General features: G+C 44.4%; 1 protein-coding gene and 1 long non-coding RNA gene across 4 annotated transcripts in view; one reads left to right on the top strand and one right to left on the bottom strand.

Annotated features, from left to right (window-relative positions):
* The window catches only part of LOC143816072 (uncharacterized), an 84048-nt gene that overhangs the window by 11845 nt on the left and 54188 nt on the right, over positions 1 to 18015 (top strand). The gene's annotated exons all lie outside the window — the stretch shown is intronic.
* CCDC28B (coiled-coil domain containing 28B) overlaps positions 9441 to 18015 on the bottom strand; it is a 77649-nt gene continuing 69074 nt past the window's right edge. For all 3 annotated transcript variants that reach the window (XM_077296030.1, XM_077296028.1, XM_077296029.1), the window contains exons 5-6: positions 14597 to 14619; positions 9441 to 9878 (exon numbers count right to left, since the gene is read on the bottom strand). In XM_077296030.1, coding sequence (XP_077152145.1) covers positions 9803 to 9878; positions 14597 to 14619 — 99 coding nt within the window. In that variant the 3' untranslated portion in view covers positions 9441 to 9802. The remainder of the gene's footprint in view (positions 9879 to 14596; positions 14620 to 18015) is intronic.

The raw sequence follows: 18015 nt of genomic DNA, 5'->3' as shown, positions 1-18015 counted from the left end.
TAAACATCGGGTTACTAAGCGCGGCCCTGCGCTTAGCAACCCGATGTTTACCCTGGTTACCAGTGTAAAATATCGCTGGTATCGTTGCTTTTGCTTTCAAACGCAACAATACACGGCGATCGGACGACCAAATAAAGTTCTGGACTTTATTCAGCGACCAGCGACATCACAGCAGGATCCTGATCGCTGCTGCATGTCAAACGAAACGATATCGCTAGCCAGGACGCTGCAACGTCACGGATCGCTAGCGATATCGTTTCGTGTGAAGGTACCTTAACACTGAAAGGTGTTGGTTATCAAGTAACTTGACACAACATAATTGAAGTTGTGGTTAGTTGTGAACAACACCGAGAATAGCAGAGAAGTTCGTAATCAGGTACTTTGATAGCAAAGTTGAGAGTGCGAACTGCATCAGGTTAGCAGAACTGAGCTTGATGATAATAGTTGGATGTATAATTGCATTCTGGGGCAATGGAAATTATATTTAGCCTCTTGGACTGAGCAGAATTAAGTGGGAAGTGTGGCTGAACTCCAGAAACGCACAATAGCAAACAGCTCTACTATCTGAATACTGAAGAGGCAAACAGCTGCCTGAGCCGGCCCTAGCACCTATGATATCATCAAGGTCTTTTTTCAGGGTCACCTGTTGTGAATTCCGTTCTCGAACTCCCTCCTGTGGTCATGAATGGTACTTCGGTGAGTTCTGTCCGTGGACTCCCTCTGGTGGCTGTGAGTGGAGCTGCTGGTTCTGAGATTCCTTCTCCAGCTGCCCTCGTTTGGGGCTAGGCTGATTCTCTATTTAACTCCACTCAGATCGTTACTCCATGCCAGCTGTCAATGTTCTAGTACTGGTTCAGATCTCTCCTGCATCTTTCTGAGGACCTGTCTACTCCAGCACAAGCTAAGTTCCTGCTTGTTCATTTGTTACATATGGTTTTTCTTGCTAAGTTCTAGTCCAGCTTGCTATCATGAAACTACCTGGCTAGCTGGAAGCTCTGGGGGTGCAGAGTGGCACCACCGCATCGTGAGTCGGTGCGGGGGTATTTTTTGCACACTCTGCGTGGTTTTTGTAGCTTTTTGTGTTGACCGCAAAGATCCCTTTTCTATCCTCAATCTGTTTAGTTAGACTGGCCTCTCTTTGCTAAAACCTATTTCATCCTGTGTTTGTGATTTCCTCTTATCTCACAGTCAATACTTGTGGGGGGGCTGCTTTTACCTTTGGGGAAATTTCTCTGAGGCAAGTAAGGCTTTGTTTCCTTTCTTTAGGGGTATTTAGCTCTTAGGCTGTGAAGAGGCGTCTAGGCAGAGTCAGGCACGCTCCACGGCTGTTTCTAGTTGTGTTGATAGGAGTAGGGTTTGCGGTCAGCAGAGTTCCCATTTCCCCAGAGCTCGTCCTGATTCCGTGTTTAACTATCAGGTCATACCTGGTGCACCTAACCACCAGGTCCATAACAGTCACCATAGTTACACCTAAAGCAGTTTAGTACGGAGGGTGTCGGCCATAGGAAAGCGAACAAAGCCGAGCACTAAAGCCAGGACAGGTAAGTAACATAATCACTGCAAAGAAGAATTAGGCCAGATGCAAGGAACTGATCCCCAAAAAAGGACCTGACATAGGGGAAAGCCTCATGGTCGAGTCGCCAGAAGAAAGCCATTACTGTGCAAATGCCACAAAGTATCTCACCTGCAATACACAAAACAGCACAGAGACAAGCCTCAAAACTTCAAGAACAAGGAAATTTGGAGTGATGAGACCAAAAGTTTACTTTTTGGCCACAACCATAAACATTACATTTGGAGAGAGGTCAACAAGGCCTATGATGAAAGGAACACCATTCTCACTATAAAGCACGGAGGTGGATCGCTGATGTTTTGGGGATGTGTGAGCTACAAAGTCACAGGAAACTTGGTCAAAGTTGAAAGAAAGAGGGATGCAGAACGTTATCAGCAAATGCTGGAAGCAAATTTGCAATCATCAGCCCGGAAGCTGCTCATGGGACATACTTGAACGTTCCAACATGACAACGATCCGAAACACAAGGCCAAGTCGATCTGTCATTGGCTACAGCAGAACAAAGTGAAGGTTCTGGAGTGGCCATCTCAGTCTCTTGACCTCAATATCATTGAGCCACTCTGGGGAGATCTCAAGCGCGCAGTTCATGCTAGACATCCCAGGAATTTACAGGAACTGGAGGCTTTTTGCCAAGAGTGGGCAGCTTTACCATCTTAGAAAATAAAGAAACTCATCCACAACTACCACAAAAGACTTCAAGCTGTCATTGATGTTAGAGGGGGCAATACACAGTATTAACCCCTTTCTGTCATCTGACGTACTATCCCATCCATGTGACCTGGGACTTAATTCCCATGGACAGGATAGTACGTCATACACGATCACGGGGGGAGCGCGGCCGATCACCGCCGGGTGTCAGCTGATTATCACAGCTGACACCCGGCACTATGTGCCAGGAGTGGTCATGGACCACTCCCGGCACTTTAACCCCCGGAACACTGCGATGAAACAATATTGCAGCATTCCGGTGGCATAGGGAAGTATCGCGCAGGGAGGAGGCAACTTGCATGCTTCCTTGAGACCCTCAGAACAATGCGATGTGATTGAGTTGTTCCGAGGATCTCCTCCCTGCAGGCCCCCGCATCCAAGATGGCCGCGGGGTCCTTCCGGGTCCAGCAGGGAGGTGGCTTGTCAGTGCCTGCTGAGAGCAAAAAATTCAGCCGAGTAAACTTTTGAGCATAACTGTGTGTGTTTGAATATATATATATATATATATATATATATATATATATATATATATATATATATATATATATATATATATATATATACATATACACAGTGTGTGTATATATATATATATAATATATGTGTAGAATGCCTAGCATTGTCATGTGAGTCTCCCCCATGGAGCCGTGGGGTACTCGGTACCGGGTCCTGCGGTTAACGGGGATGTCACAGTGGCTGACCCGGTCCATGGCCCTGGGATGTCCGTGTAAAAGGGAAAGGTCTTTAAAGGGATAAAGTTTGTGTTCGTGACGCCACCTGTGGTATTCGGTCATGACCTACGCTGCTTTAAGGGGGTCCGCTGGGGTGATGTTATGGCAGCTAGATGGTATACCTTCCCACAGGAAAATCACAGAGAAAAAAGCAGAGATGGTTACCTGCTGAAACCTCCAAACAAATGCACCAGCAGGGCGCATCGGACCCGATTAATGATGGCAACAACACAGGTGCAAAAAATACCGATGAAACAACCACTTTCAATCCAGTATTGGTTGTTTGGCATTAGTGCACAAAAAGATAAACGATAATAGTCTGTATGTGGCATTGTTCACACAAGCAATGCAGAGCATCTGGTCTACAGCCTATTACTAACGCACATGCAGGCGGGCTGCCCAGTGCTACAAAATGCATGCTGTGTGAATAGAGGCCTACAGTTTACAGAGCCATCTTGGTCCGGCTGCGCCCTGCAAGATAAAGTGCAAAAAAAAAAACCACATATCAATGTATGTAAGGTATTAGTTTATATTGGGGCCTCAATACGTAAGCCGGCAACCCACGTCAAGGGTCCTTACATTTTTGCCGGTCCTAACGCTAAACATTGAGTAAAAGCTCACAGACGCACAAAGAGGACTTAAAAATCCTCCAGAAAATTGACAAAAAAAATCACAGAGAAAAAAGCAGAGATGGTTACCTGCTGAAGCCTCCAAACAAATGCACCAGCAGGGCGCATCGGACCCGATGTGCGTTAGTAATAGGCTGTAGACCAGATGCTCTGCATTGCTTGTGTGAACAATGCCACATACAGACTATTATCGCTTATCTCTTTGTGCACTAATGCCAAACAACCAACACTGGATTGAAAGTGGTTGTTTCATCGGTATTTTTTGCACCTGTGTTGTTGCCATCATTAATCGGGTCCGATGCGCCCTGCTGGTGCATTTGTTTGGAGGCTTCAGCAGGTAACCATCTCTGCTTTTTTCTCTGTGATTTTATTGTCAATTTTCTGGAGGATTTTTAAGTCCTCTTTGTGCGTCTATACCTTCCCACAGGTGAAGTATATCTCCAGGGCTTCCCGGTGTGTAGATGGTGGATGGTGAGAGGCGCAGAGAAGAACAAGGACACAAGGTTGCAGTCTGTTTACCTTCAGCATCCACAGTCCAGGGCACCAGATCACAGGGCAGGCAGAGTCTGGCCGGTTTGGAGGCAAGTCCAGAGTCCCCTTGTCCAGGTGGAAATCAGTAGCCTCCCTTGCGCTGCAGTGGTGTAGTCCCTTACTGCCTATGGCTTCACATAAGGTCCTCACAGATGTAATGTCTCTCTCTCTGTCCCCCGTATAGGATAGGACAAACCCGTAAGACTGGTGGCTTGAGGCTGTTTATAGGGACTCTAGCACTCCCCGGCCTACAAAGGTTGCCACCGTGCTTCCTGGTTGTAGGGACGGACAGGTAACTTGTAATTAGCTGTCCTGCCGGTCTCTGGAGCAAAGCATAAAGGTCCTTACTCCCTCGGTGTTCCGGCTACCGGGATTCTGCGCCTCAGAAGGAGGCAGCCTGTGCAGGGCTGGTCCCCTTCTGGTATCCTCTCCTTTGCCAAGACTTCCTTCACGCTCACTGCAATACAGTTCTGCCTTAGATGTCTCTTCCTAGGAGCTGCAGCTCTGAGGGCATGCACAGCTCCGTGTCCTTTCTCCTTCGTTCACTGACAGGATCCCACCCCTGTCAAGGACCGACTAACTGAGCTGAGCTCAGCCAGCAACTAACTCACTTTCCCTACAGGCGACCAGTTTTACCTATGTGAGGAGTGACCTAATAAATAGGAGCAGAAGCTCCCCCTGGTGGTCTGGAGTGTGAAATGTGTTGCATGCATTGTGTTACCTGGATGCAGTTATCCTTCATTGCCTCCAAACGTAGCATCACTCTCCCCGAGAGGAAAGCAATACCACTGCGACGACCAGGACCCTGGGGCGCCACACATGCATCAGAAACAACCAAGGTGCAGTACACCTGCATATGGCCTCACAATGGGTCTGAGGATCTCATCCCAGTACCTAATCGGAGTCAGAGTACCTCTGGCTAGCACATGGAGGGCTGTGTGGCCCTCCAAAGAAATGCCTCCCCACACCATTACTGATCCACTGCCAAACTGGTCGTGCTGGAGGATGTTGCAAGCAGCAGAACATTCACCACGGCGTCTGCAGACTCTGTCACGTCTGCCACAATTGCTCTGTGTTAACCTTCTCTCATCCTTAAAGACCACAGGGCGCCAATGTCGAATCTGCCAATCTTGGTGTTCATTGGAAAACAGACACATGGATGTTAGTGCATACCTCCCAACTTTCGAGGAAGGGAAAAAGGGACAAAGTTAGCGGGCAGCGCGCCGCGGCAAATTTTAGGCCACACCTCTGACCACACCCATTTCACAACTAGTCACGCCCCAACCACACCCATTTAGCACTTCTGATCACAATGTTTCGTAAACAATACACACACCTCATACACACACGGCTCCACTCCGTACACCTCATGCACACAGCGGCTCCACTCGGTACACCTCGTACACACACGGCTCCGCTCCATACACATTGCACACGCTGCTCCGCTCCGTATACCTTGCACACACATGGCTCCGCTCCGTACACCTCATACACGGCTCCTTTCCATACACCTCATACACACACGGCTCCTCTCCATACATCTCGTACACACACGGCACCAGTCCGTACACCTCGTACACACACGGCTTCGCTCCTTTCACATTGCACGTGCTGCTCTGCTCCGTATACCTTGCACACACATGGCTCTGCTCCGCACACCTCGTACACACACGGCTCTGCTCTGTACACCTCGTACACACGTGGCTCTGCTCCGTACACCCACGGCTCCGCTCCATACACCTTTCACACTCTGATCCGATCCGCACACCTCTTACACACATGGCTCCGCTCCGTACACGTCTTACACACACGACTCTGCTCCATACACCTTTCACACGCTGCTCAGCTCCGTACACCTCGTACACACAGGGCTATGCTACATCCACACTATAAACACCTCCTGACCTCACACATACGCTTACCCTCGTCCAGCGCCATGACAACCAGCAGAGTCCTGTACACAGAGGTCCTCCCGATCATGTGACCCCCTGACTCCTCCCATCCTGTGACTTCATCACAGGTCCTGTGCGCACAGAGCAGCGCTGTGGTGTGCTGCTCTGTGGGTGCAGGGACTCAGGGAGCTGACTGGGTGATATTACACACCTCCCAACCAGTGCGGGACAAATAATGTCCCGCCCGGGATTGCGGGGCTGACTGTCAAAATCGGGACAGTCCCGCTGGATCCAGGACGGTTGGGAGGTATGTTAGTGGCCTGCTGGAGGTCATTTTGCAGGGCTCTGGCACTGTTCCTCTTTGCACAAAGGAGGAGGTAGCAGTCTTGCTTCTGGGTTGTTTCCCTTCTAAGGTTCCCCCCCCACATCTCCTGGTGTAGTGGCCTGTCCCCTGGTATCTGCTCCATGCTCTGGACACTGTGCTGACAGACACAGCTACCCTTCTTGCCAAAACAACAGGCAAAAAGGATGAGAACAGAGAAATGGTCTGTGGTCACCCCCACCCCCGCAGAATCACTTTTTTATAAGCGTTGTCTTGCTAATTGCCTATCATTTCTACCTGTTATCTGTTCCACTTACACAACAGCAGGAGAAATTGATTCACAATCAGTTTGCTTCATAACTGGACAGGTTAATTTCTCAGAAGTGTGATTAACTTGAAGTTACATTGTGTTGTTTAAGTGTTATATATACACACAGTATACATTTATATTCAAAGCTATGACTAGTCCCACATAAACAATCCCTCATAAGATTAAGTCAACGGAAAAGTAAAAAAGGTTCTTGGAAGAAGTAAAGGGAAAAAAAGCCAATAAATCAAAAACAAATATTGGCCCAGACACGAACAGGTTAAAAAATAACTTGTGTAAACCACTAATATGGTAGGCCTTTAGGACAAGCATACAGGTGACTCCATTTTATTATTCTAGCATACCCCAATAATCTATGTGAAGATTGTTTTTTAAAAAAAAAATAAAAACTAACAATCCCTTTAAAGGGGGTTGCACTGTCTCAGAAGAAAAGTGTGACTCTTGGATACATTGACTGGCAACTCAGTCGTCCAATCTGGTGCAGGGGTGTGCTGAGTTGTTGGTGTTTTGATGGAGAGATCAACCGTCCAATCTGAGTCTGGGAGGTGCTGAGCTTTTTACAGATGTTCCCTGTTGCAGATGATTACCCAGCTACTTAGCTGAGCTGTCTGATCTCTGCCATACTTAGTATCTGCTTGGTGGTTTGCCTTGCATTTTTGTGCTTTGTTTATTGATCTATTGCTGCCTGACCTTGGACCTCATTCTGACCATCAGTAGTTTGCCTAGCCCCTTTGCTCTGATCCGCTATCTCCCTGGTATTCTTCCCTCGGACCATGACCTGACTTTGCCTTTGTCTTTCCCCTTTTGTTTACAGTGCCGTAACTATAAACTTCGGGGCCCTGGGGCAAAACTTCATAGTGGGGCCCCTCAACATTTCAATCACTAGAGGTTGTGCGGAACGTGGTGAAGCCTGCTATGCATTGTTGTATACAACACACAGGCTTCACCACGTTCCGCAAGACCTTTAATAGATTTTGTTTATGATGCAAGTTTTAGAAGTTAAATATTCAATGAATATGTTTGGAAAATTAAAAAAATTAATTTTTTACCATCAGTTTGGGGCCCCGGGGCAGTGCCCCGGTTGTAGTTATGGCCCTGTTTGTTTACTATGTGCTCTCTTGGTATTTAACCCCAGAATGTTTGGCTACCCTGCCTCACAGCTTGTCCGTGAGTAGTAATAATAACAATAATCATTTTAATTATATAGCGCCAACATATTCCGTAGCACTTTACATTATAGAGGGGATTTGTACAGACAAAAGACATTACAGCATAACAATAAACAGATCAAAACAGATACCAAGAGGAGTGAGGGCCCTGCTTGCAAGCTTACAATCTATGAGGAAAAGTGGAGACACGAGAGGTGGATGGTAACAATTGCTTTCATTGTTCGGACCAGAGTAGTGACTAGCGTCACAAAAAGACTGCAGGTACTGTATGTGATTGCAGATTGTTAAATGGTTACTGTGTGCGATTCGGACTCTGTCACAATTCCTGTATTCCCCATGTGTCACAGCATCTATGTGATTTGCATACATGTGCTGGTTCGTGTCTCCCAGCTTTGTTCAGCAAAGGAGAACTGAGTGAAGCGGAGGAGAGTCAAGGAGGCTCGTGATCACAAGTGTGAATATTGCATACGTGAGGGCATGAGAACGCTCCTCCACACAGGGAATCCAGGGGAATCGTGGCAGTGTGACAGTCTTCAGTGATAGACCGAACAGACATCATAATAAAATATGCGGTGGAAAATCATGCTCAAAGACATTTATATTAATAATGCAGCATGATTTCCCTCTTCAAATTCAAACCTGCCAGGGCACACGTCATGTTCAAAACGCGTCCAGCTCTTTTGTATCACCCTTATTTCCGCCTCAGTATGTCGCAGCAGCAATTATTTTATATGTAAAACAAATAAAGATTTTTTTTATTTTACCGGATGAAGCTGGATTCTTTTTTCCCGCAAGTGGTGATGACTACAGTTCAAATGCTATACCTCTGTATAAGTCTATGGGCTCTGATTCATCAAAGTTTTCTCACTAGAATTCTGGAGTAAAATCTTTGAAAAGTTGCAAAATTTAGGTTCACACAGAGTTGCGCCTAAATTTTGAGACGTGTGGCTTTTTCACTTAATTTTCTGCGTTGGACCTGGGTAGAGTAAATAAAGCACATCTTATTTTTGAAAACTGAACTGAACTTCGGGACAATAGTTTACTTAAAGTGGAAAATCCCTTTAATTGCATACATTGAGACATTGGAGCTATAATACCACAACTTACCTACGTATTTTTTTGTGGATGCGTACTTACCGTTGTTTTATATCTATTTTACTCCAAAGTTGTGATCAAGGTCCGGGTGGATCGAAAAGATGGCCATCTTGTAAAGTACAGTACCCCTAAACATGACATGCTAACAGATCAATGTAGCTTTCTGCACTGCAACTACGGATCATCGTGGTCTTTGGTAAACTATTGTTGCGATATTCATCCTACCACCGAACACCAGCATCCACCCTGAGTGTCAACCGCTGCAGCCAATCACTGGACTCAGCAGTTCTGACGATAAAGCCTGCGTAGGTGATCAATATAAAAGCAGTGGACAACCCCTTTAAACTTCCTTGTGAGCATCTGATCATGGGTATAACCTTTTAATTGTTGTAGCATTTTACTGTTTTTTTTTTTTATCTTAAGTGTCTGCACCATGTTGGGGGTTGTAGACTCAGCTTTAACAAATAATTAAACAACCAGTTCATTGTATATTAGACTTTTTATTAGGAAGTGAGGAGTTAATTCCTATATTGCAAATATTAAAACAATGTTATCTCGTAGACTAACAAACACCTGTTTCCTCTTCTAGTATAGTCCCTTAAAGTTGCAGAATTTTCTATATTGCTTGATGCCAACTATATCTGTTGGAGTGTGAATCCATGCATTTCCTATATTGTGCTTGTACCCCCTTGTAGGACAGCGGGTTCTTGCCTATTTCTCCTTAGTGTTTCTGAATGGCGGCACAGATCAGCGAGGACCTTTTTGGACTTGTGGACTCTTGTATGATGAGTCTTCATTGTCTTGTAGCGGATAGCTAGTCCTCCCTAGTGGATACTCTCTGTCATGTCTTCGTTAGGAGATGGCGGCGCATTCTGGTTTTCTGCCAGGTTGAGTTTTTGTCTAAGGATTAATTAAGGATGTATAAGAACGTGATTGTGTGTGTTTGAAAAGTTTTTACGTTTTCCTTCCCTATGAATTAATTTTCAGCCCTCTTTTTTTTTTTTATTCACTCAAATGTCTATCCATCGCCCAAGTGCTGAAGGCTTTGTAAGGGCAGAGAAAGACTGCCGTACGTCTCGTGCGAGAATCGCATCATAATCCTCATACTGGCTGTCGGCTCTCCTGACTTGAGCTTGACAGCTGCATAGAAATACACTGTGTTCCAAATTATTATGCAAAATGGATTTAAGTGTGATAAAGACTTAATTGTTTTGTTTTTCAAATAAACTCGTGGATGGTATTGTGTCTCAGGGCTCAATGGATCACTGAAATTAATCTTAAACACATGGGATAATTAGTTTTCCAGGTGATTCTAATTAAAGGAAAACTAATTAAAAATAATGTTCCACATTATTAAGCAGGTCACAGTTTTCAAGTAACATGGGAAAGAAAAAGGATCTCTCTGCTGCTGAAAAGCATCAAATAGTGCAATGCCTTGGTGAAGGGATGAAAACATTAGAAATTTCCCGAAAACTTAAGCGTGATCATCGTACTGTTAAGAGATTTGTGGCTGTATCTGAGCACAGATGTGTTTGTGCTGATAAAGGCATAATGAGGAAGATTTCTGCTAGGCAAGTTCATCGGATTAAGAGAGCAGCTGCTAAAAAGCCATTACAAAGCAGCAACAGATATTTGAAGCTGCTGGTGCCTCTGGAGTCCGTCGAAGGTGTAGGCTCCTTCAAAGGCTTGCTGTGGTGCATCAACCTACTATTCGGCCACCCTTAAACAGTGTTCACAAGCAGAAATGGTTGCATTGGGCCCACACATACATGAAGACTAATTTCCAAACAGTCTTGTTTACTGATAAGTATTGAGCAACCCTGGATGGTCCAGATGGATGCAGTAGTGGATGGTTGGTGGATGGCCACCATGTCCCAACAAGGCTGCAACAACAGCAAGGAGGTGGAGGAGTCATGTTTTGGGCCGGAATCATGGAGAAACAGCTGGTAGGGCTGTTATGGACCTGGTGGTTAGGTGCACCTGGAATGACCTGATGGTTAAACTAGAAGACAGGACGAGCTCTGGGAAGTGGGAACTCTGCTGACCGCAAATCCTAATCCTATAACACACACACTAGAAATAGCTGTGGAGCGTACCTAACTCTCCCTAGACGCCTCTTCACAGCCTAAGAGCTAACTACCCCTAAAGATAGGAAAATAAGCCTTACCTTGCCTCAGAGAAAATTCCCCAAAGGTAAAGGCAGCCCCCCACATATATTAACTGTGAGTTAAGAGGAAAGTCACAAACACAGGGATGAAACAGGTTTCAGCAAAGGAGGCCAGACTTACTAGATAGACTGAGGATAGGAAAGGGATCTATGCGGTCAGCACAAAAAACTACAAAAAGCCACGCAGAGTGTGCAAAAACACCCCCGCACCGACTCACGGTGCGGAGGTGCCACTCTGCAACCCAGAGCTTCCAGCTAGCAAGGCAATATCATGTTAGCAAGCTGGACAAGAACTTAGCAAGTACTAAGAAATATATTCAGTACACAATGAACAACAAATGAACTAGCAGGGACTTAGCTTCTGCTGGAGTAGACAGGTCATCAGAAAGATCCGAGAGAGACCTGAACCAGTGCTAATACATTGACAGCTGGCATGGAGTAACGATCTGAGTGGAGTTAAATAGGGAAGCCAACCCAGCCGCAAACGAGGGCAGCTGAGGAAGCAACCTCAGAACCAGCAGTTCCACTCACAGCCACCAGAGGGAGTCCATGGACAGAACTCGCCGAAGTATCATTCATGACCACAGGAGGGAGTTCAAGAACGGAATTCACAACATAGGGCCCTTTAAGGTTCCTGAAGGTGTGAAAATGACCTCTGCAAAGTATATAGAGTTTCTGACTGACAACTTTCCTCCATGGTGTAAAAAGCAGAAATGTGCCTTCAGGAGTAAAATCATCTTCATGCATGACAGTGCACCATCTCATGCTGCAAAGAATACCTCATTGGCTGCTATGGGCATAAAAGGAGATAAACTCATGGTGTGGCCACCATCTTCCCCTGACCTCAACCCTATAGAGAACCTTTGGAGTATCATCAAGCAAAAGATTTATGAGGGTGGGAGGCAGTTCACATCAAAACCGCAGCTCTGGGAGGCTATTCTGACTTCATGCAAAGAAATACAAGCAGAAACTCAATGGATGCAGGAATTGTGAAGGTGATATCAAAGAAGGGTTCCTATGGTAACATGTAACTTGGCCTGTTAGGATGTTTTGGAGTTAAATAGCTTTTTGTTCAGTGAATGTGACCTCCTAATGCTGCGAATTCCACAAATGAGCATTTTCAGTTCTTTAAAACATATCAAATGGTTAGAAATTCTACTGTGCCTAATAAGTTGGAACAGTGCATTTTAAGTTTTTATTCATTTTGGAGATGATACTGTTATAATTGGGAGGTTTATTCAATAAAATTCGATGTATACTCTAATGGGTGATGACTTTTATTAGACTGACTGTCATTTGCACCGACCATTTAGGAAAATCAGAGAAAAATGTCATTTGCATAATAATTTGGCACATAGTGTACATAATACTGCCTTTCTGAGGTCAGGAGAGGTGCCAGGCCAGTGTGTGCAATGCGATGCGATTCTCGCACGAGAAATACGTCAGTCTGTCTCTGCCCTAATACGTGTAGTATTCTGCCTTGATCCTATTCTTATTATAATGCCCAGAGCAGTAATTGTATTTTATTATACTTTTATTTTATAGTGAGGGGGGAGGAACCAAGAGGGGATTTCTAGTAGGATTTTATGTTGCCAATCATACTGCTAGAATAATAATAGAATATTAATGAGATGCCAAGTATCTGCTGGGCATTTCTTTGTCGGTGCAGAGAACTGTGCTCATGGCTGGGAATCCTCCCAGGTCTTGCTCCTGAGTAATGTCTATAGCTGTCCTCACGTCTGTGATTTTGATTGCGCATTTTATGATACAAGGGACAACTAAAGCTGCCAGGAGCTAAGAGGTTAGAAATGGGAAAGTTTACAAGAACCCAAGACACTTCACTGATTAACAAATGCCCAGCTGACACTTAGTATTCACAACCCCAATTCTTAAAAAGCTGGGACTGTGTGAAATGTAAAGAAAAGAATACAATGATTTGAAAATCTCTTATAACCATATATTTTGTTATGACAGAGTAGTAACTCACTCGGGATAATAGGTAACCAAATAAAAACTGCAACTGACCCATTGTCTCCTAAACGATGAATGGAGCGGAGATGTTCATGCTTGACCCCTGCGCCATTCAGACGGAGCGCTGCAAAGTGGACAGCAGTGAAATCCCCCAGCGATCAGCAAGTTATCCCTATCCTAACATCCCTATGGACAGTTGATAACTTACTATCTTATAAAAATCCCTTTATATTTGTTTTGTCGACACCTATCAGCGGTTTGTACAGAGGTTACGTCTGGTTGTGGATTATTTTTAAATGGGTTCATCAAGAATGGATATATCTTTTTTATGTATCACTCTTTTTAAAAAAGGAGAGGGCTTTACAGTACCATATTTGTAAAAAAAAATATATATATGGTGTCCAGTGACCTGAGCACCTTCAACATTTCAGCAGTGCTCATATCCATACATAGGACTTCCTCTTTAAATCTGAGCAAGGTACGTGATATATACAGTATGGATCAGGCACAACAAAAGTCTCAATGCGTCGGGCCATGTAGGAATGTTAGCACCACTGCAATATTAGCAGCAGCGGTGCTCAGCATGGTCGGTGCCACAGTGCGGGCAGCCAACTCGTGGCACAATGCTAATTAACTGTAATTAATTAGTCTACTAATTGGATGTCACTGAAATGTAAGTGGGAAATGTAAATGCAATATGAATCACATTTATTTCTTTAATCTTCCCTGTCAGCCTTGCTGATTCTCTAAGTATTTAGAAAGATGAATTAATTAATTGAAGTGTTGTCACAGTGTTTTTTTAGAATTAGATAGTAAATGAAACAGTCTGCAAGTTGAACACTAGATGGCGCTATCTTCCCATTAGTTTATGTACCGTACTTCGATGTCACTGTATAGAAGTACTGTATGTAGAAACATGGTAGAATAAGATAGCTACCAGGCTTCTGACATCTAAAGGGTTACATAAGTGACTGGAACAGTAGTTGTAAGAATGGACCTTGCATATTCCTCTGGTTAAAGAAGGATATGGGCAATAATCTCCTGACCTTTATGTTAGCTTATATGAAAATGCCCAATGCACAAATGGTCAGGCAGTATTGGTCCTTTTATCCCATGGAGGTTCCAATCATTGGTCCAACTGCTCAGCAGAACCAACCAAACTATAGGTAAAACCACCATAACGGGTACATTTTAGTGCTTATACTGTCACGTACAATTCTTTACTACTAATCCTTCACTAAGAATAATGGGAAGGTAGAAAGAAAACAATCGGTGTTCTCATCTGTCTTGTGATTCCATTAACTATAGAACGTTTGGTGAGGATCAGTGATTTACATCAAGAACTTGTCTTGTAGTGATGTGTTCTTCTTTTCTTTTTACTTGATATTACCTAAAGGTGTATCCTGGTAACTAATACTATGGCATGTCCTTAGGATTTATCCAAGGCTTGCCCAGTGACTATTACCTCTGAAAAGGATACATGGAATTACTCAGTTCTTCCAGCTGAAATAGAAGATGTTCAGTGTGTTAGTCACTTGAATTTCAGAGAGAACACAAATAAAATTTACGTAATCAATATAACAATAGCATACCATGTATTTCCTATACAGTAAATGGAAAAAAACAATCCTCCTGTGGAAAAGTATGTGATGGAGAGGCAGATGTTGCACACATTATGTAGGGGTGTATGTGTAGTGTATGCAATATACGTCTTGGTGTATATGATAAATCTATCCATAGGCTCCCATTTTCCCAACGTTATTATATACAAAAATCATACCCCACGTAGTATACTAGGTTGTTTTGGGGTTTTTTAAACACGGGGGTCTATGAGCAACATATGACACTGTATGCTTATACAGTAGAATCAGTTGGAGATATATGTTGGGAAATTCTTCCATCAAGATACCTAGGACATATCTGCAACAACCGCATGAATTGGCAGGGAGTGCCCATGTGCCTATAGGAGAGTAGGCCAGAGGATTAACAGAGAGCAGAGTCACTGAAGATTGGAGTCCCTATATACAGTAGGAACAATTTTATAAAATAGATATACAGTGATAGGTTCATAAATCCCCCAAAACATATATGAAAGTGACATGTTACTTTTTTTAGTGTAGAACACATGAAATTCTATTTCTTTCTTTCTGCTGATTCTTTTACTTTTTCTTGTAATTTCTTGATTAGATAGATACTGTAGATATCGGGATAGATGAATGTATGGATGGATGGATAGAATAGATGATCAAGGTTTATATAATTGATAAACTGATGATATTGCAATAATGTCTGATTGTTCCTGGGTGACTGTAAAAGTATAAAGATACTAGGGATGGTTAGTGAGAAACACAGCTTGCTTTTAAAAGATGGATTTATTTTGATCATAGAATACTAGAATGTAAGAGTTGGAAGGGACCAATGCAAAATGTACTGAACCATCTCAGACAGATGTCTGTTTGAAGTCTTCCATCGAAGGTGAACATTATGGACATTATGAAAAATAAGAAGTAATAATAAATAATGCATGGAAATGCTAGGAGTTGAGAAGTAGTTGATTGGAATCAATATTTGGCATCATTCCTACTGGAGCCTGTGTTCCATCTACAATGTGGCGCAGACATACACATTTTGTGGTTTATCTCAGGAAACCACAGAGACATCAGACAGATTGCAGAGATTCTCAACTGTGAGGAAATAGTGCAGCCTTGAAATAAAAGGAATTTTACAATGGATTAAATAATTAAAGGGAATCTGTTAGCAGATGTTTTCTATGTAATCAGAGAGCAGTGAGATGTAGGGGCAGAGCGCTTGATTCCAGCAATGTGGCATGTCCTGGACTACCTAGTGTGGTTTGGATAGAATCCCTATTTTCTCTTGTGCAGATATAGCAGTGGTCAGAATGCTGAGCTGTGTCCAACCTCGCCCACACCCTGATTGCCAGTTTACGGAGTACACTATGCATTGTCAGCAAGCTGCCAATCAGTGGAAGTGGCGGGGTTACACAGATTAGCTGGACTGACTGGCATGTGACACCTAGTCCAGCAGTGACAATCTCTTGCTGATAAAATATGGATTTTTGGTACACACTGTAAAATCTCTTTCTTGGAGCCTTCATTGGGGGACACAAGAACCATGGGTGTATGCTGCTGTCACTAGGAGGCTGAGACTAGGCAAAAAAGAGTTAGCTCTTCCTCAGCAGTTAGCTTGTCAGTTAGTGAAAAAGCAGTAAGAGAAACAACCGTAAATCCAAACTATTAACAGGCCCAACATAGGCATACATCAGGGAGAGTGCTTTGTCCCCCAATGAAGGCTCCAAGAAAGAGATTTTACATTGAGTACCAAAAATCCATCTTTCTCTATCACTTGGAAGACACAGGTAACCATAGGACATCTTAAATCAGTCCCAAAGGAGGGGGAAAGTAAATCTCGAATACTCAGGTTGGACAGCTGGTGACCACCGTCTGCAAAAAATTTCTTACTAAGCTGGCATCCGCCGAAGCGTAGGTATGAATTAGGTAGAACCTTGAAAAAGTGTGAAGTTTGGAGGTAAGGCCTGACTGGAGAAAAGCCAGAATGACTGGGAGTGAGAAGGACATGGGGAAGACTGATTGTCTTCACACCAGCGGAAATAGGCTCTCCAGGTCCTATGATAAATGCGAGAAGACACGGGTTTTCTTGCACTAGTCTTGGTTTGTATGACCTGAGGTGAAAAACCTGCTTGCTTCAGAACGGCGGCCTCAATGGCCATACCATTATACTCAGTGAATGAGAATTCTGGTGGAAGAGTGGACCCTGAGAAAGAAGGTTTGGAAGTTTCCATGGGGTGTCTGCAAGCATGTTTACTAGCTCTGCATACCAGGCCCTTCTGGACTAGTCTGGAGCCACCAGAATTACGGGTACTCCCAGTGTCCAGTGTAATCTGAAGGCTCTGGCAACAGTCTCTGAAGGATGGCCCCTTGATTAAGAGGTCATCCAGGTAAGGGACAATGACAATCGCCCTGGAACGCAGGCCATGGAACGCTGGCCATGACAGACGCCATCACCTTGGTGATCACCCTGGGAGCAGAGGTTTTGTCCTTATTGTGCTCACATTCTGAACCAGATTCAGAATAAAACCCCAGGGCCACCTCAGGAGAGGATGTGGAGGGGAATGGAAAGCTGGTCAAGGAGCTCGAGTATGTCCGCTTCTTTGAACTGACTCTTGATCTGCCCTTGTGAGTGGTGACAGGGTGCCTGTGAATCGTCCACAGGAGCAATCGGGGCACTGGTGGCCACCGGTAGGTTAGGCAGATCTTCAAGGACCTAGACCAGGGACTGAGAGATTCTGGTAAGGTCTGACACAGATTAGGAAATAGCCACGGCCCACTCTGGAGGAGAGGGGTTGGACTCCTCTCAGGCAGCGGGGGGTTCCTGAGGTGCCATCATGGTGGGAGGAGTGCAGAGTTTGCATAAGGCCGTAATCTGACCTGTGGGCCACTTTATTTTACAAATGGCGCAGGCGTAATGAATAACAGTGGGGGGGCAGAAGAGAGACTCCCCAGGACTGGGCATATGTGAAGGCAGCACTCTGTAGCGCTATAGCATGCAAACATAAAATATGAAAATTGAATTGCATTACTGCACTAGAAATATGAAAAATTGAAAATGCTTAGCGCATAAATTGGCCAATTCACGTGTACCTGGCATCCACGTTAAGGCGATTCTCATTGCCAGGACCTAATGCCAATCCTCTCTTAGATAGTCTACATCTCTCTGGGAACCCAATATGAAGAGGTGTTCTCCTTCCTGCACCGCCATGTCTCCTTGATGGCGCAGAAGACGGTGGGGGATGGTCACCGGGTGTAGGGACCACATTCTTCCTCCCGGCCCACTCCAAGGAGGGGGCTGGGGTTGGGAAAT

Source organism: Ranitomeya variabilis, chromosome 3, assembly GCF_051348905.1.
Source record: "Ranitomeya variabilis isolate aRanVar5 chromosome 3, aRanVar5.hap1, whole genome shotgun sequence".
In the NCBI taxonomy this organism is placed as follows: domain Eukaryota; kingdom Metazoa; phylum Chordata; class Amphibia; order Anura; family Dendrobatidae; genus Ranitomeya; species Ranitomeya variabilis.
The sequence above is the reverse complement of the archived record's forward strand: the minus strand, read 5'-3'. Positions and strand labels throughout refer to the sequence as shown.